This window comes from Prunus dulcis, chromosome 2 (genome assembly GCF_902201215.1).
Source record: "Prunus dulcis chromosome 2, ALMONDv2, whole genome shotgun sequence".
NCBI lineage: Eukaryota > Viridiplantae > Streptophyta > Magnoliopsida > Rosales > Rosaceae > Prunus > Prunus dulcis.
Genome location: NC_047651.1, coordinates 395,938 through 415,327, shown reverse-complemented (window position 1 = coordinate 415,327; position 19,390 = coordinate 395,938). Strand labels below are relative to the sequence as shown.

At 37.0% G+C, this 19,390-nt stretch overlaps 3 protein-coding genes across 6 annotated transcripts; all 3 read left to right on the top strand.

Annotated features, from left to right (window-relative positions):
- The first annotated feature begins 56 nt into the window (after positions 1 to 56).
- Positions 57 to 3,057, top strand: LOC117619424 (G-type lectin S-receptor-like serine/threonine-protein kinase LECRK3). Its single transcript, XM_034349376.1, has 2 exons — positions 57 to 2,767; positions 2,856 to 3,057. Exon 1 carries the CDS (start codon positions 333 to 335, stop codon positions 2,757 to 2,759), a length of 2,427 nt encoding a protein of 808 aa, XP_034205267.1. The 5' UTR covers positions 57 to 332; the 3' UTR covers positions 2,760 to 2,767; positions 2,856 to 3,057.
- A 1,535-nt stretch (positions 3,058 to 4,592) lies between these two features.
- LOC117618699 (protein EMSY-LIKE 3-like) lies at positions 4,593 to 10,225 on the top strand. The gene is made up of 10 exons (XM_034348388.1): positions 4,593 to 4,966; positions 6,555 to 6,763; positions 6,853 to 6,962; positions 7,090 to 7,363; positions 7,462 to 7,680; positions 7,822 to 7,890; positions 8,784 to 9,026; positions 9,115 to 9,183; positions 9,276 to 9,339; positions 9,736 to 10,225. Exons 1-10 carry the CDS (start codon positions 4,939 to 4,941, stop codon positions 9,756 to 9,758), a joined length of 1,308 nt encoding a protein of 435 aa, XP_034204279.1. The 5' UTR covers positions 4,593 to 4,938; the 3' UTR covers positions 9,759 to 10,225.
- A 917-nt stretch (positions 10,226 to 11,142) lies between these two features.
- Positions 11,143 to 14,250, top strand: LOC117618697 (zeaxanthin epoxidase, chloroplastic-like). 4 transcript variants are annotated; one of them, XM_034348384.1, is made up of 10 exons: positions 11,143 to 11,609; positions 11,965 to 12,127; positions 12,210 to 12,284; positions 12,367 to 12,467; positions 12,600 to 12,715; positions 12,805 to 13,016; positions 13,150 to 13,241; positions 13,395 to 13,509; positions 13,629 to 13,732; positions 13,918 to 14,250. In XM_034348384.1, exons 1-10 carry the CDS (start codon positions 11,185 to 11,187, stop codon positions 13,973 to 13,975), a joined length of 1,461 nt encoding a protein of 486 aa, XP_034204275.1. In that variant the 5' UTR covers positions 11,143 to 11,184; the 3' UTR covers positions 13,976 to 14,250. The 4 variants fall into 4 exon arrangements, with proteins under 4 accessions (XP_034204275.1, XP_034204276.1, XP_034204277.1 ...); XM_034348385.1 differs by having other exon boundaries at positions 13,629 to 14,025; XM_034348386.1 differs by lacking the exons at positions 13,395 to 13,509; positions 13,629 to 13,732.
- Positions 14,251 to 19,390: the final 5,140 nt, after the last annotated feature.

The following is a 19,390-nucleotide window of genomic DNA, read 5'->3' as shown; positions in this document are numbered from 1 at the left end:
GGAATTTGCAAGTAGCAAATGTTGTGATCCTTCAGAGTCAAACGTTAAAAAGTCTAGCAATCCACGCATCACAGATTAACACTTGGAGACAAACAACACACAAAAACGAAATCAAATCTACTCTTATCATAACCTGTACAAATTCAATATGCAGCCATTTAGCTTTCCCCTTTCCAATTTCCACTCATCCAAAGAAAATTATGACACATGTTTTTCATCACATAAATTAGTTAGTAACTGTTCTGTTTGGCCAAGAATTTTCTCTGTTGAAGTTGCTATATAGGGTGCCCTCTGGTTCCTTAAACTTCCTGTGCTCATCAAATTGTTTGGCAATGGCTTTATCTATTCTTCTTCTCTTGCTTGGCCTTTTCCTTGTAGTTGAACCACTCTCTGTAGCAGCTCAAACTGCAAATATTAGCCTGGGGTCGTCCCTCACTGCATCCCAGGACTCATCTGCATGGCAATCGCCTTCTGGGACATTTGCCTTCGGATTTCGCCGCATTGCTGATCAAGATCTCTTCTTGCTTGCCATATGGTATGATAAAATACCAGATAAAAGTATAGTTTGGTATGCAAATGGAGACAATCCAGCACCAAAAGGATCCAAACTTGAGCTCACCACTGATGGCCAACTCACACTCACTGGCCCTCGAAGCCAAGAAATATGGAAGCCTGAGTCTGTTCTTAGTGGAAGGGTTGCCTATGCTGTCATGCTCGACACCGGTAACTTTGTGCTTGCAAACAACAATGCTGACTACTTATGGCAGAGCTTCAAAGATCTCAAAGACACCGTTTTGCCAACCCAAGTGCTGGAAATTGGCGAAAAGCTGAATTCTAGACAAACAGCAAACAGCTACTCACAGGGGAGGTTTCAACTCCAACTTAAATCAGATGGAAGGCTTGTGCTATATCCTATCGCCTCGCCTACAGAGTTTGCCTACCAGCCCTACTACCAAAGCAATACTTCTGATGCTGTTGATGAAATGAATTCTGGTTATCAGCTAAGCTTTAATGAGTCAGGTTACCTCAATGTTGTCAGGAGGAATGGAAATATAGACAAGCTCATAAACAAAACACTATTACCAATAAGAGATTACTACTACAGAGCAACACTCGATTCGGATGGTCTTTTCACCCAATATGCTCACCCAAAGTCCCCCAAAAACGGGAGCTGGACATCCTGGTTGCCTGTCTGGTCCATCCCAGAAAACATTTGTTTTGAAGCAAATGGTGATTTGGGCAGTGGACCATGTGGCTACAATAGCTACTGCAGACTCGACGCGAACACAAGGCCAATTTGTGAATGCCTTCCTGGCTTTTCTTCTTTAGATCCAAATAACAAGTTGAGTGGTTGTAAACAAAACAGAATACAAAGTTGTGACGAGCAAGGAAATTCAAAGCCAGAGGATGTATATGTTATGCATGAGCTATCTAATACTTTTTGGCCAACTTCTTCGAACTTTGAGCAATTGCAGCCAATGAATGAAGATGACTGCAGCAGATCTTGCCTCTATGATTGTTATTGTATGGTGGCTGTTATCAAAGAGGGGAGCTGCTGGAAGAAGAAACTGCCACTCTCACATGGAAGGCAGGACTGGAATTCGTACGGGAAGGCTCTGATCAAATTACCAAAATCTGATGCTTCTTTAGATGATCCACTTTCTCCACAATCAAACACAGGAAGAAAAGATCGGAAAACTCTCATTTTAGTAGGAGCACTTCTTCTAGGTAGCTCTGTGTTTCTTAACTTCTTTTTTGTTGCAGCAATTTCTTTGGTTTTCTTATACACATACCAGAAAAGACATAATGTTACTACTAGCACATCAAGTATTATGGAAGCAAATCTACGTTCTTTTAGGTATAAAGACCTCGAAGAAGCCACAGATGGGTTTAGGGAAGAACTTGGAAGAGGTGCTTTTGGCACTGTGTATAAAGGAATCATATCATCCCTCAGTTCAAAAAACTATGTCGCAATCAAGAAGTTGGACAAGGTGGCACAAGAAGGCGAGAAGGAGTTCAAAGCAGAGGTGAGTGCAATAGCCAGGACCCATCACAAGAACTTGGTCAGATTGCTAGGGTTCTGTGATGAAGGGGCAAACAAACTTTTGGTCTATGAGTTTATGAGCAATGGAACACTGGCTAGCTTTCTCTTTGGGATTTCAAGGCCCGACTGGAACAAACGAATCCAAATTGCATTCGGTATTGCAAGAGGGATCATGTACCTGCATGAGGAGTGTAGCACACAGATCATCCACTGTGATATCAAGCCCCACAACATACTTCTAGATGATTCATTCACAGCAAGGATTTCGGACTTCGGATTGGCAAAGCTTCTGCTAAGCGATCAAACTCTGACGCATACCGTCATTAGAGGGACCAGAGGATATGTTGCACCAGAATGGTTTAGGAATGTTCCAATTACTGCAAAGGTTGATGTTTATAGTTATGGGGTGATGTTATTGGAGATTATCTGTTGCAGGAGGAGCCTTGAAATGGAAAGGGAAAATGAAGAAGAAGTGATACTAACTGATTGGGTTTATGACTGCTACAAGGAAAAAACATTAAACAAGCTGATAGAGGATGATGAGGAGGCAATAAATGACATGAAAAGGCTGGAGAGGCTAGTCAAGGTGGCAATTTGGTGCATACAAGAGGATCCATCTTTAAGACCCACCATGAAGAAAGTTACACAGATGCTTGAAGGAGTGGTTGATGTATCTGTGCCTCCATGTCCTTCTCCTTTTAGTTCAATATGCTGAAGCCTCCACATGCTATAGATCTTTGAAATGCCATAGCTGTTTTCTTTTCACTAAAGAAAGTATAGGTCTTTATAATTCATGCTAATGCTGTGTCACTTATAAGGAGAGATGATGTGGCCACTGTAATGATTCCTAGCCAAAGCAATGGGTAGTTACATACTCAGACTTCGTACTCCTAACTAATGATTAACTGGGTTTATGGACAAGGAAGATGCCCTTCAAGCTGTGTAGCTTTCATAGTCATGAAGTTGCAATTCCAACTTTCAGTTCAAATGTAGCTTTTCTCATATTTATTTTAATGGTCATCAAGCAATTGGGCACTGTCAACTAGGGATGGCAATGCTTCGGAGATGGGTATGTATGCCATTCCAATCACCATTCCCGTTAAGTTTTTTTTCCATCCCTATCTCCATACGTAATATTCAAATTGGAGATTCCCCATCTCCGCCGTCGTTGGGGAACAAGTTCCTCACTTTGCCCCATTACAAAAACGAGAAATTATATAATGGTACCATAACACCACGTCAGCCGGTGATACTTCTATTCAAAATATGCCATGTATCATTTTTTAAAAATAATTAAAGCTTTTTTTACAGTTGGACTTTAAATCTATTTTTATCTTTAAAATAAAATTGAGAAAATAAGAACATCCAAAAGATAGAAGAACCATCGCCCACCCCAACCCTAGCTCCCTTGGCTGATGCGCCCTTCCTATATTTTTCTTCTTCCATCCATCTCTCTGAAAAAACACCAATAACAATAATAATTTTGAATGAGAAAAAAATAAGTTATAAACTACTAGCCGCTCTGCACGCGCTTCAGTGCTTGTACGAGGCTTTTTTTTTATTTATTTAAAAATTTAAATTTATTTTAGAATTAAAAAAGATAATGGGTAGTTGTGTTCAATAAAAATAAGATCCATTATCTGATTTTTCTTTTAATTTTAATTTTTTAATATAAAAATTAATAATTTCAATTCTTAATGTTTGCATTAAGGGTTTAGGGTTTAGGGCCATTTTTGGTATTTTAAATGTTTTATCATTCTCTGTCTTTTGCTATATATATATAGATTATACTAGGGTAAAAAAAAATAGAAAGTTTTGTTTTAGACTTACACTTTTTATGTATTATTTCATTCAATATATAATATGTGGAATATATATTCTGGTGGGAGTTGTGAGACGCACGAAGAAGCCACTTAACAATACATTCACATAAAAAATAAATAATATACATATTGTATTCTAAATGATGCAGGTTGGGGTTGGAGTTGGCCCTGCCCTGACACTTTACCTAAAAATTTCCCACTCCTCAAACCTAATTTATATCCTTCATATTCGACCCATTAGGATCGAAGTCCAGCAAAAATCCTAACATTCCTACTGTTAACTATTCCCTTCCCCGTTAAAGTAAGAAGAAAGAGGGAAAAAAAAAAAAAAAACTATTTATAAGACCATCTTTAATGGGGGAAAACATTAAAGATGTTTACTAAACAGTTAGGAATGATATTGAGTCCTTATAACTCAGTAGACTCAAAATTTGCGTCCAACAAGCTTTATTATTTATAAACCTTTGTAATTTATTTTTACGACTATTTTAACCTAAAATAATTGAAATTTCGAAAGATAATTTTATTTCACTAAAAATATTGGAAATGAAAATAATTAACGAAATTTTGGCAAAAAACAAAGATAACAATATTAACGAAACATAAAATACCCGGTAAGTGCACAGCAGTCTTTGTTAATTTACTTGAGAAAAGAAAATTGTTGACGGAAAAAAAAAATTTACGAGAAACACAAAAATCTTCCCCCAAAAAAAAAAAAAAAAAAAAAAAGGCGAGAGAGGAGCCGGTAGTGAAAGAAAGTCGCAGCCTATTACAATACTGAGAAGACTGTGTGTGTGGGTTCTCCAGTGCAAGTGATTTCTCCTCCGACCGCCGCTAATTTCACTCGCTCCACTCTCCAAAACCTCTTCTCCACGACTTTCGTTTCGTGTAGAACACAAAAGGTACACTCTTTACGGCCACTTTTTGTTGCGGTATCTTGCGGTGTCTTTTGGGGTGGTCGGAACTTGAAGAAGTCTCCAAGAGCATATTCGAATTCGGTGGCAAGTGTGTTTAGGGTAGAAAGTGTTCGGTTTTGTTGGTTTTGGTTTTGATTGAGGGTATCAACTGCCCATGGACTACGAGCCCTACGATAGCAGCGGTGAGCTTACTTTGAAAGATTTCTTCTTTTCTTCGGTGATTAGGTTTTTGAAGTGATTTCTTTGCTGAGTTTGGGTTAGGGTTATGCTTTTCTCTTAATTCCGCACAAAAAATCTGTGTGCCATTCAGAACAGTAATTGGGGGTTTTGGGGTTGGTTGCACTTGCAGTGAACGAATTAGGGTTTTCCACTGTAATTATGGTGTTTAGCAATATATATTCACTTTCACTTTGACTATGCTTTGTCACAGAGCATGAGGCTTCTTTGATGAACTGGTAGCAAGTTGTTGCTTTATAGTTTTTGAGTTTGAGCATTTAACTTGGGAGCTTTGGTACCAAAGATTGTATTTGGCACCTCAAATTTACTTCGTTATTTGACATTGTTTTCTTCAAGTTAGTTCTTCTTGGTTTTTGAAACTTGGGTTCCTCGAGTAAGCTTTTATTTGGGATCCATGATCTTTTTGAATGCTTCAGATAAGTTCATACCAAGTAGATGTGAAAGAAAAATTTATTTTCTTATTAACAGAGAATCGAAAATGAAAAACAAAGGAGAAGAAAAACGATATTTATTTATTTATTATTAGAAAAAAGAGCTAGTTGTGATATAATTCTTTTATTGGGACAAGTTGTGATAGAAATTAAGAAATGTTATTTCCAAAATTTCTGAAGAAAATTGAATTAATAATTGAATACAAATGATCGAACCTAGTTCTGGAGAGTTCAAATTTAAGCATGGTATTTAGTTAATAAGAAAAAAAATATATATCATCCTTTTAGGCATGGCTATATCTGTAAATGGAAGTAATATCACCTCACGCAAATATACATGTTGTGGCTTAAACATTCACAGTGGAAGCTCTTGACTCCCTAATGAGAGCGCCTATATTATGGATTTTAGTTTTTTATTCTGTGCACCTTTGAACTTTTTTTTTTCAGTGTTCTTAGGCATCAGTGCATGTGTTTGCTTGAAGTTCATATATGTTTAGTTTCAGTTACTAAACAAAAGCCATTTTTGTTAGGACATTATTCTATGCCATACATTAGTTACAATATCTTATGAGGAAAAAAAAAAACCTTAGTTACGGAAAGGTTTTTGGATATATCTCAAGGACCTAATTGGTTTTGGAGTTGTTCTCTAAAGATGAGTTCTTCATGTTCTTCATTTACAATTAAGAAACTATTAGTGAAGGTACTCATCCCTTTGAGCTTGCTGTGTAGAAGTGAACTGCTTTAGTTGCCAACTTGGTTAGTTCTTAGGTTTGCACCTCTTCCAGAAATTAGAGATTTGAGAAGTTTTATTTTCAATTTCACTTTTTCCTGTACATTTGTGCCTAAGGACCTATTAAATAGGGTTGTGCCCAAAAAAATGGACCTATTAAGTAGAAGCTTTTAGGACTGTGTCTATGTGTCGAATAATCCGATCATTGTATCACTCTTGGCTTGTCATGCATAGGCGACCCACAAGATATTCTTTTTTAATTTTATTATTCCAAATTTCTGCGAATTCTGACCAAACTGCAGACCTCATTTCATTCTCATTATTGATTTATGTTTGCATCTGTTCTGAATCTAAAATAACATAAAATTGCAGGAACTGATGACGATCTTCCTCCATCACACCAAAATAGAATTCCCAGAGGGGGTCGTGTTGCAGGGAATGGAAGATCTGCTGTGGGTTCCGTCCCATATCCTAGGATGTATGGTGATACTGACATGGAAGCACAAATTCACCAGCTTGAGCAAGAAGCATACAGTTCAGTTCTAAGAGCCTTTAAAGCTCAAGCTGATCTCATTACTTGGGTACTTTATCATTTTTCTTCGTGGATCTAATATCTTTAATTTGCTTGATCAGGTTTAAATGACTGCTACATGAAATGTATTTTCTTCAGGAAAAGGAAAGTCTGATAACAGAACTTAGAAAGGAGTTGAGGCTATCGAACGAGGAGCATAGAGAACTTCTAGGACGGGTTAATGCAGATGATGTCATACGGAGGATAAGGTCTGATAGATTTAAGAAACAAGATACAATCTTTGTTCTTTAATTGAGAAACGAGACCTATTCAGTATATTTTGTTACTTGGCTTCTTTTTTCTTTTAATGGGTACTGTGTTGGGTGATGCCATCAGGGAGTGGAGACAGGCTGGTGGGGCTCAACTCGGCATGCACAATACTGTGCAAGCAGCTCATGATCCAATACCCAGTCCTACTGTCTCTGCATCTCGCAAGAAACAGAAGATGACCCAGTCAGTACATTCACAATCCTTTGTTGGGCCATCGCCACCATTTCATCCACAGGCTACCGCATCCCACCAGCCATCTTCATCTACTCTTAAACGAGGGTCTGTCCCGGCCCCAGCCCCAGCCCCAGCCCCAGGAGCCAAGGGAAAGAAACATAAACCTGTGAGTTGAGGATTATCATTATAAAGTAAAACACACAGAAAAGCTTGCAGGTTATTGATTTCTTTGTTTGCTTCCCTTTTGTCTCATTATGTTCACAGGGTCAAATTTTACCGGGTGCTTCTTCAATGAAGCAGTTCCCTTCCTCAGGTCCGACAGGAAGAGGTCAAGTTTCGAATAGAGTCTCTTCCGGTGCCATTGTCAATGAACCTGCTGAAGGAACGACATATGATCCCTTGATTGGCAGGAAAGTAAGGACTAGGTGGCCTGATGACAACAACTTTTATGAAGCTGTTATAACGGACTACAATCAAGCTGAGGTATCTGTTGGTCTTATAAGTGTTACAGGAGTTCATTTTTCAGTAAAGCTATGTTAAGTCTTGTACCTGACATTCGTTCTTTTTTTTTTTTGTTTTTTTTGTTTTTGTTTTTGTTTTTTTGTTTTTGTTTTGTTTGGTTAGGGACGACATGCCCTAGTCTACGATATTAATTCTGCAAATGAAACTTGGGAGTGGGTTAATCTATCAGAGGTATGTTTGATGCGTTGTACCTGGGATTTGAAATTTTCTTGCCCACATGTCATTTTCATTACATATTTTCTACATATTACGTGTAGTAAAGCTATAAATACAGAAGCTTATTTGAGTGGTAAGATGCTCTTTTGAAAGCTGAATTGTCAATTCTTGACCACTTATGACTTTTACGTTAAGTCAGATTCTTTTCCTGGATCATAAGTTGTCTTTTGGATAGTGGATGTAAAATGACTTTTCACTTAATTTATAAGGCTACCAATAGTTTACATGAAGTAATCAATTGTTTAATAAAGTTTGTTGCTTCTTGAAAAGACAACTTGATAATTTTATATTATAGTTCTGTGCTCCGTGCATAATGTTCTCTGTGTGTACGCATTTTGACAAGGCTTCCTAGTAATTTCCTTTAATGAATTCTTCTTCCTTCTTGCTTTTCTGCTCTCTGTTAACCAATGTTTTCTGAATTGCCCTACTTGGCCAATTGGGTTTGTCCACTGAATAATGATACATAAATTTGCACACCATGCTCCAAGTAATATTTGCCTTTTACTCCTACTAGGTAGTTTCTGCTCTAAGATTAATGTACTGTTTTCTCTTGTGTTGATATTGGTGGATACTTTAAATTTGAAGGTTCATACATTTTAATTGTTGTATTAGTGCGTTATAACAAGGTCTCTCTCTGGAGTCCACACACAATAAGGAAACCCTAATAATAATAGAGAAACAGAGAATAGTAAAGAAATCACAATTAAATAAACAAGCTCTGCATGATATAAAATTCCAATACTACAATAATTTGTAATCACAACCTGCATTTTTCTCACGCAATATTGGTATATTAATTACAGAAAGTTTACATCTTTCCTTATACTGGCTTATAATTCCTTATGCAGATATCTCCCGAGGATATTCAATGGGTAGGTGAAGATCCTGGAATATCTCGTCGTGGGGGTTATGGTGGATCTGGTCATGGTATTAACAGATCTGTAGGCCGTGACAATGTTCCAGTTCCTGGAAGAGGTAGAGGGATCCCAAAGGGTCAATCAAGAAAAGATTTTCCACCGTCACAGAATGGCATTGGAAAGAAGGCTCCAGATGATATACAGTTACTTCACACTGATACTTTAATTAAGGAGGTTAGTAAAAGCAGGTTGATCCACAAATGGTCGATAAGTTGTTTGTTTTACTGAATAAAGCTTCAATTTTTTTGGTAAATTTGGACAGGTAGAGAGAGTCTTTGGTGCAAATCATCCAGACCCTGTTGAAATTGAGAAAGCGAAGAAAGTGTTGAAAGTAAGAGGGTTACCCTTTTTGGTTTTTGCATTTTAAAAGTTTCATCACAAGGTTTTCCTTATTTGGAAACGTGATTTATTAACTTTGAACAGGACCATGAACAAGCACTTATCGATGCAATTGCAAAGCTTGCTGATATTTCAGACGGTGAAAGCGGTAACTATTGTTCATCTTGTTTTGTTCTTGAAACCTTACCTTCCTGCATATATAAGCTATGAATTGATTAGTGTCCACCAATTAGAGTCCGCTTAAGCAATTTCATAAATAGAAAGCTATTAATTGATTAGTGTCCTCGTCATTTTATAGAAAGCTGCATCAAACACAGTAGTGTCCTCTCTTGATGACGCATCTAGTGAAAGTTTATGCCATTTCCACCAAATAAGTTGTATCCGTTAGACTAAGATTTTTAGGATAGCAAGGTTAATGTTCCCATGCTGTATGGGTGTTTAATGGTAGCTTACAACTGGACTTTGATGTCTTGTGCAAAATTTTATATGACCTTCCTCTCCTTTTAACTTATTTTTAATTTATTTCTCTGGATGTCTCATCCAGGACCTTTGCCTTTAAACAGCTGACGGTGCCCAGCAGTTCTTACATAGGCAACCAATGGATCGAGAATGGTAGATTACTGGTTTTAGATCTGAAGCAGCAAAGCGCATATTTGTGGTTACAAGGCTTGAAGCGGGCAATAATATGATAGGCAAAGCTATTAGGATGCAGAAGTGAAACAGATCTGGGTTGAAGGCCAGTTTTTTTGTACAATGATATGTTAATTACATAACCCAACATGTTAAAATTCTGGGTTTTGGTCTTTTCAGGATAGGCATTATTGTAGGATGAGAATTACTATAGCGGGGCAATAATTTCTTTTTAAATAGTGGGCATTATTAACCTAGGAAAGGGCTGATGCTTGTGTAATAGTGATTAGTGTGCCGTCGTGTAAATTATTCATCCTGTCTCCGTTTCGGTTTAAACCGAGGCGTCTGTATCGAGGGTTTACTGCAAACTTGAGGAAGATAGAAAACCATTTTGGTTAGCCAAACGTTCTCCCTGTTCACTTCAACAAGAGAGAGACACTGCAAAAACCATCAGTTACAAGTTTTGTGCACAAAATAAAACTAGACAACCTTAACTATCTCTCGACCTCGAGTGATGTTTTTGTTTTCAATTTTAGAAGGGCTTTAAAGTTTGATTCTCTGATTGATTGAAAGAAAGGTTGAAACTCAAGCATCAAATGCACAGTTTCAAGCATCAAATGGAAGTCTTTCTTTTCTTCTCTTTTTATCTGAACCAGCAATTTGGAATAACGTTCAATTTGGACATGTTTGACACCATGTTTGATGGGCGATAGAGGGTAAACCTTCACGAACGGCTCTGCCTTAAGCAAATAAAATTGAAGCATGCAATATGAACATTCCCAGAATCACAAAAAGAAAAACGAAGAGAAATTAGGGCAAACTGAACCATCAAAGTTTAGCTTAAAAATAGGGAACTGCTGTCGACACTTGAAGTCTCGAAGCAGTCCTCTATGTGCAATTTCTTTTCTCCCTTGTTTTCTTAAAATGTAGAAGTGGATTATGACTTTTCTGAAGTTTTAATAACAACTCCATGCCAACGGGTGAGGCAGTGGAAAATGGTCTTGACTTGCAGACTAGAGGTCTTAAGTTTGAATCCCCATAACGTCATAGTTGTGTGTGTGTATGTGAGAAATCTCCCTCCTTGTACACTATTGCTTGTACTTAAATAATAATAATAATAATAAACACCATAAAGACATATTTCTCTTCATTAGCTTACTCTTGATGCGCTTCATTTCTAAGGAACTTGTTTACTAGGAATAAGGAAACACGTCTTTATAATAGTAAAGTTCGTTGGTCACAAAATGGTTGTGAGCGCTATCTTGACTTGTTTTCATGTCATGTCAAATATAATACCACTGCAAGTCCACACCACAACTACCTAAGCACGCACTTGTGACCTAACTTTCTATTCTGGTCAGCAATGTCAAATTGCAGGTACTTAATTAATTCATGCATTCACCAGACCTATGGCATTCTTGATTTTAGAACAACACCGTCCAGCAAGACCAGAAGCTATTATGTAAGATGTCAAAATAGTTTTGATCAGACCTTAGATGGAGAGAATGGTGGCAATAGGAAGCTTAAAATCCTCATTGCAGGTGGGGGTATTGGGGGGCTAGTTTTGGCACTAGCAGCGAAACATGAAGGATTTGAAGTACGGGTCTTTGAGAAGGACTTGAGTGCAGTGAGAGGGGAGGGACAACACCGTGGACCGATTCAGCTTGTGAGTAGTGCTTTGGAGGTCCTGGAAGCCATTGACGAGAATGTTGCAAAACAAATCAAGGAAGCAGGTTGTGTTACTGGCAATAGGACCACTGGCTATGCCGACGGTCTCTCAGGTGAATGGTAAGCTTGATGCTATTGTTGAGTAACTTTGATTCATTACAGTGAATTGTACTTCTTTCTGAGTTTTTTATGTTATATATGGATCGCTATACTAACTTTTCGGTTTAGTTATTTTGATTTGAATTTCAGAGGATTTCATAGTTCTTGTGGTCAGAGGATGTTCCTATAACTCAAGTGCCAAATATCATAAGCAAAGATATCCACAATAGCTAGCTATTTTATTCTTTTAATCGCAAAACCAAATGGATATTAGTCATTACCTTTTCCTGAGTTCTGTTTGTAACTCTGATTTTCGAGAAAAGAAATAATTACGCTTTCAAGTTAGCATTTGATCCTTTTTTTAATTTTTTTTCAGGATTACCAAGTTTGATCTTTCATCTCCAGCTGTAAGTAGGGGGCTTCCTCTCACTCTAGTAATATGCAGGATGGCACTGCAAGATATCTTACTCAATGCTGTTGGGTTGGACATTGTGAGAAACAAATCTAAAGTGGTGGACTTCCTTGAAGACCCTAGCAAGGTTGAATTAATTTTTGACTACTCTACTTTTTAATTCTTCACAGTTCTGTACAAATTTCTAACTTCTATCTGTGGATTATTAGGTCACTGTGATCCTTGAAGATGGCCAGCAATATGATGGTGATGTTTTAGTAGGAGCTGATGGAATATGGTCAAAGGTAAGTTATCTCCTTTTTGAACTATTTCCAATGTTATGTATGCACTTATCAACTTCCTTACTTATTGTTTCTTCATCACTAGGTGCGCGCAAAATTATTTGGGGAACGGGAAGCAAAATATTCAACTTACACATCCTACAGTGGAGTGACAAACTTTGTGCCACCATATATTGATAGTGTTGCGTGAGTAATAAAAATGGTTTAATTTCTTATGACAAACTGGATTTATGAATGGACCAAAGTGGAAGTTCAGCACAAAATAAACAAAGCACAGGAATGTTTTAATTCAGTAATCTTGGTTGTGCTGGTATGAAGGTACCGGATCTTCTTGGGATTGAACCAGTGCTTTGTTGCAACAGATGTTGGGAATGGAAAGATACAATGGTTTGCCAACCATAAAGAGCAGCCCATGAGCAATGATCCTCCTGAAGGCACACTCCTCTCTGCCCCCTCCTTCCCTCTCCCTTCTCTATGTTGCTGACTAGTGATAACGTAAATATATTGCCTTTTGGTGTTGCAGGTAAAAAGAAGAGGCTCCTCCAGAAATTTGGTAACTGGTGTCCTGAAGTGGTTACACTAATTCAAAAAACACCAGAGTCCATGATTTTACGGAGAGATATCTATGATAGAGACATGATGTACACCTGGGGAGCCGGGCGTGTTACTCTGCTAGGTGATGCTGCTCATCCAATGCAGCCGAATCTTGGCCAAGGGGGTTGCATGGCAATTGAGGTATGTTATCGTTTAATACGTTTATCTTTAGCATGCAGCATCATGCAGCCTGCATGTCAGAAAAATGGAAACAAATTAAGGTATTTTTCCCATGTGCTCATTAGTCATTACCTGGGAGATTTTGTATGTGCAGGATTGTTACCAACTTATACATGAGCTTGTTCAAGCTTCCGAAAGTGACTCAAATGTTCAAATATCGGAAGAAATTGTCTTGGCACTAAGAAGGTAGAGTTTAGGAAACCCTATCTCTTGCAAACCAGTCTCACACTCCTAGTTTTAGGTTTAAATCTTGAAATAGACTGAATTTACAAACTTTTGTTAAATCAAAAGATCTTCAATCTTGCGTATTAAATTTGGCTACATCACGATGATAATCAGATATGCAAACAAAAGATTGTGGCGTGTTGGCTTAGTGTTTGCAGCCAGCCGATTTGCTTCAAAAATGCTTGCCAGTTACAAACCTTACATAGAGTTTAAAATTGGTCCTCTGGCTGTAAGTTTTCTCCACCCAGTCTCCTGCTTCAACCTCCTCAAAGCTTTTCCTAACTTTCATTTAAAAGAAAGAAAAAAAGAATAAATGTAGCTCATTTCATTTTGTTCTTGTGGTTGCAGCATCTATTAACTCAGCGGATAACGCACCCTGCAATTCCTGTATTTCGTGCATTTCTGCAAATTTGTTTGCCAAAATTTATGGCTTGGATCACAGCAGGGCATGGGTAAAGGAACAAGAAAAAATAAAATCAATGTCAAATTCGTTTGCATATATATACATATATCCCTATATCCTCTCAACGTAACCACCTTAATTGAAAATCCTCGACTGGGACACTTGAAAAACTTGACATATCTGAAACAGATGACAAACATACATGTATCATTCATGTTGCTCTTCTTGCTGCAGGTTATGCCTCAAAAGAGAGAGAAACCAATGCAAAGTGCAGGACAGAAAACAGCCTTAGATGACTTCAATTTTTTGTTTCATTCCTAGTTATGAGAAATGCATCAACTACTGTTCGAACAAATGTGAAATGTTTTAAAGGAAGCAGGGTTTAATTAAAAACATCTGTCACTGATCATTATCAAAAACGTACAGACTTTCCAACTCACATCAAGTTCTGTGTGAAAGAGGAGTGCATAGCGGATGCGGAGATGGATATAGGAAAGGAGTCTAGTTGTTATGCTGCTGTGTGATAAAACATTCATCTGCTGAATTCCATAACTAATGTTTCTTTTATATATTATATACATATGCTTCCTAGTTTCCACTATCTTTAAACGGCAACTTCATTCATTAGATAACCTTCAACAATACAACTAACACCAAGTGCAAAATGGCGACAAAACTAGCATGCTAAAAAAGCAAAAGTAAAGCGGACAAAAGCCATGCAAACAACTACTAGCCCGCATAAACGATTAAGGATGATCTCAAGCCAAGCCCACAAAACTCAAAATAACCAAAACCTATGCAGACATAGAACTTTGCATATTGCAAAGTGACGTTTGCAATATGCATATTTTATAAATCAATTTTCGCTAATATTTGTCTGGCAATATAAGATGTTTGTACTGTGACCAATACTATGAACCATATGGTTAGTTATGCTACGTGTCCATTTCCAATTGCCTGGGAAATCCTTTCCATTTTCGGTGTACAAAGGCTATAGTTTCCAACCAAAAAACAAGGGGCTGTTTGATCAAAGGTTAATTAACATTGAAGAGAAAGGTGGCAAAAGGAAGCTTAAAATTCTGATTGCAGGTGGGGGTATTGGGGGCCTTGTTATGGCATTGGCAATGGCAGCAAAGCATAGAGGATTTGATGTAGAAGGACCTGAGTGCAGTGAGAGGGGAGGGGCAACACTGATGCCCAATCCAACTTTTGAGTGGTGCTTTGGCGGTGATGGAAGCCATTGATGAGAATGTTGCAAAACAGATCATGATGACGGTCATCAACATAAAACCTCTTCCCCCACCAAAGAAAGTTTCAGACAAAAATCATAATCCAATAATTAATTTAGTTGTACAAGTCTAGAGAACTTCAAGATCTTATTTGTTTGAATGGAGGTGCCTCCAACATCATAACTGAAATTACTTGTAGGATGACTAAAAAATGCCTAAAGAGGGGTGAATAGGCTAATTTAAGATTATAATCAATAAATAAAAAATAAACTTCGGTAGCAAAATTGATATAGCTTATCAATCTGCAAACGTGCTGAGCATAAAATAAAAGAACACATAGAGAATTATTTTATGTGGTAAAACCCCACCTCTGGGGAAAATCCAGGTGACTCCTCAGTCCAACACGAATCCACTATAGAACGATGATTACAAGAAGTACTTACACACTTATCCTAGACACATTCTAGATAATGTTTATTGACTTCTTCGTAACTCAACTTCTATCACGGGATGATCTTTAACACTCTTTATGTTGAACGCAATACTGGTCACGATTGCTTCAAGCTCGCCAGAGGAAAACTGTCACCACGGTCTTGGTGCCCTGAACCGTATGAGCCACCGAACATTCATATGAATGATTAAAGTGTTTGATAAATCACCAAGTAAACATGGAACACTTGATGATTTATCTTCAAATAAAAACTCAGCATCCCAAAGTTTATGGATTGAAAATATGATCTTGAAAGCTCTCCAAACAAAGAAGACAAAGGTACTTTTTCTTTACACGAAAGATAACACATTGAAAACACGATTTGAATAAAATCAAAAAGATATTTTCCTAATCTAATGATGATCACGCGTAAAGCCCAAAACCAATAGGAAAGTAAAAACCCATTAAAAGAAATTTATGATAATCCCACCATTAAATGAGTCCTAATATTCTTAGGTCAACTACCAAGAATATCTCAACACCTTTAATAATGTGATCTAATTAAAACTTGATTTGCAAGTAAATTACTTGAAAAGATAAGTAACAAATCATGAATAAGATAAAGAAAGAATAAGTAAAAAGATATTGCAAAATATGCCTCAATGAGATGCACTCCTAAATGGATTCTAATTGATTAAAATCAAGGAAGATCAAGGAAATAAAATCATATTAGATTCCAAAAAAACGTTCCTATTATGAGTGCATGAAAAATGACATGTCTTACCCTTCAAATCAAATGTCTCATACGTGTTAAGTCACAATTCTGGAATTCGAGATTGCTGAGTTGTTTCAATCCTGCAGTTTTTGGAAATCAAAGACAACAATTTTGCTTCAAACCTATAGCTAAATGACACTTCCAAACCAATACTAAGTTCTAGGAAATGCCAACACAATTTCATACTAACAATCTCCCCCTTTAGCATTTCCTAGAGAAAACACCTATTACAACTTAAAAGAAATTGCATGGGATTTAACAAATGAAATCCTACTCTAAACTTGAAGCTCTGAATCCCTGCACATTATAAAACAACAAAACCAGTGAAGCATGTGGGAGAAGAAATGTAATTCAAAGCAAAACTACAACATCACTCCCTCTTAATTCTACAACACAACCTCTCACCCTTTTTTATCATAATTTCACATAGTCATCTCTCCCTTTTTTTGTCAGGAAATCCAAAGGGCAAGGAAAGAACATAAGGGAGCATATATAATAGCAAAAATAGGAGGAGAAAATTAGGTTGCAATCCCAACATATAAAGGCATAGAGATTAACCAATGAAGCATTTAAGAGGCTTTATCTTGTCGTGACTGTAGGTTGCTCAACATGTGGGGCTACTTGAAAGCACTACTAAGGAAGGCACTTTTGATGTCCATTTGGCAACAAGCAATAACCTCACCAACTCCAAATGTGCCACAGGTGCAAAAGTCTCATCTTTCATAACCAAGATTCATTCGTCACCTACAAGAACAACATAAACAATTTTAGGTTCAATTGTATAAACATAATACATTATACTTACCTCTTTGTTTACTTGTCTTCTGCTCTTCATTCTGTCATACATATTTCCAAAGAAATATTCTTGCGAACATGTTGTGCTACAAGTCTGCAACTGACAGGATTGACAGTGGCACTGCAATCCTTGGATTCAGTTTATCATGTGTCCTTCTCAGTAATTATGATATTCAAGCGAAGCTCGAGGTGCAACATGAAGCAAAGCCTAGCTGCACAATTAAACAAGAAGCATAAAATGACACTATGTTTGAAAATTTAAAATGATTTATTTTTATTTTTATTTTTTAAGGACTTAAACAAAAACTAAAAACTACCACGGAAAGAAAAATAATAAACGTGATCATATCATCTTGTGCATTTGAACAATAACTCTCCCCCTAAAGATATGTCAAGGATGAAGACAATTATAGCACCCAAGAAAAATAAGATGAAAAATAAAGGGAATAAACTGAAACAAGAAAATAAAAGAAACATAATTAAACATCAATGACTATGCCAACATTATACCAAGACTCCTTCATACAAAATAAAAATAAAAATCATGAGCACGCGTGTGCCAACACTATGCAAAAGGATAGACAAATAGAGCCAATACCAATATCTGTCTAGGAGCATTTGAAGCAAAGCCTTTTAGGATTTAAGGCACATCAAATCACAAAGGTTTAATCAAACACAAGGATTATAAAATGGAGAATCAAAAGTATTTGTAAGAAATAAAGTCCATCAAATGAGCAAACATCAAAGCCCAATCTCGTGTTATGTAAATAAACTTGCTTAATAACAAAGAAAAAGTCCAACCAAGAACATAGAATAAACACATACAAAATGCATACAGAGGTCACCACTTTCACCTTCTTTTTTATTCTTTTTCCTTTTTTTTAATGCTAACTTTATCAAGCTTTCTACAATACCCATGTAACGGGTGTTAAATCAATGTGCTCAAGTCAATTGACTTTAAGACAATGGGTGTTAAAGCACCCCTAGGATGTACTAACCCAAGTCATGTAGGCTACAAAGTGGAACAATGTGTACAAGATCAAAGCTTTTTGACGCGAACCTCGACATTGGTTAGACAAGAGGCCCGATTACTTGGCAAGGATCAAACACTTATTTTACTTTACTTTTAATTAAAGAGATGTTATAAATTTGTGAGCTCAGTAGCAAAAAATACAATGCAAATCTAGTATCAAGACAAGGGCAAAGTGATGATTCATTCAAAATTATTAAGCAAGATTATAGTGTATGTGCTATATGTGAGACAAGAGATTTAATATAAAAAGCATTTAATTGACCTTATAAAAAACAAAGACAGTCGAGAACCATTCACATAAACCCAATATTAATGTGCCCAAGGTGATCCAATGCCAAAAATCCAATCTAAGATCAACAAAAACTTACATACGTTAGTAGGATTGATATTGCTTATCAATCCCTGCATGTGCTGAACAAAGTACTTAGAATGTAATCCAATTTATGTTACAAAAATAGAGAAGAGAATAGCTGGAGTCTTTTGGCATGCATCAAAACACAAACAATTATTCAAAAGAACAAATACCTAAAGACTTCCTAAGAGTGTCAAATCGAATATTATCTAAAGGTTTTGCAACAAGACATTTAATATCCAAATTTTCTAAAGCAATGGGTTCATGCACAATATTAGTGGAGGTAAACATACAATTATGATTTTCCTTTTTCCTCCAAACTAACTTTGTCTTAGTTGACGGCAAACAATGAAAAGAAGATAGTTTGGATAAGTGTTTTACCTCTTTCAAAAGATTTTTCCACCCATGACATAAGAATTTGAACTAATAAATTTGTTTCGAAACTTATTGCATCTTGGTCTTACGTGGCCACGAGTTCCACAAAAGTGACAAATTGGAATGAATTTCTTGACTTCATGAGCAGCAGAAGGTTCAATAGGTGAAGAAGATTTGACAATCCTTATGAAAGGACCCGCCCCGAATTTTTTCATATTTCGAGACGAATCCTTTGGGATTCCTGACATCACCTCGATGCCGGGCCCACTCACTAAAGACCGGGACTTTCTGCCGAAATTTCGACAGAGTCTCCCCCATAAATTAGACATTTCCCAAAATTTCAACCTGCATAAAAACACATTTAATATCCCCAACTGGCAGCATGCACAATATAATTTCAGGCAATTTACATAAATGGCCTTCGGCCTTCCAAAAATTCTCAACAAACTACCAAACCCGCTAACAGATCAATTCATGCCTTAAATAAGGCAATAATAAATTCAAAAATAAATTATGACTAACATTTAGTCTGCGGCTGCACCTAATAACCTTAGGCTGCCTACGTACCCTCCTTGAGGGATCAAGCCACACGTAGTTCTCCCCTAAAACCTAAATACCCACATAGGCAATATCTCAATTCTTTTCTCTTTAATTCACATAATCTCCCCATACGTCGGTACTACCAACGCCACGTATGGGGCCTGTCAACACGCCGGAA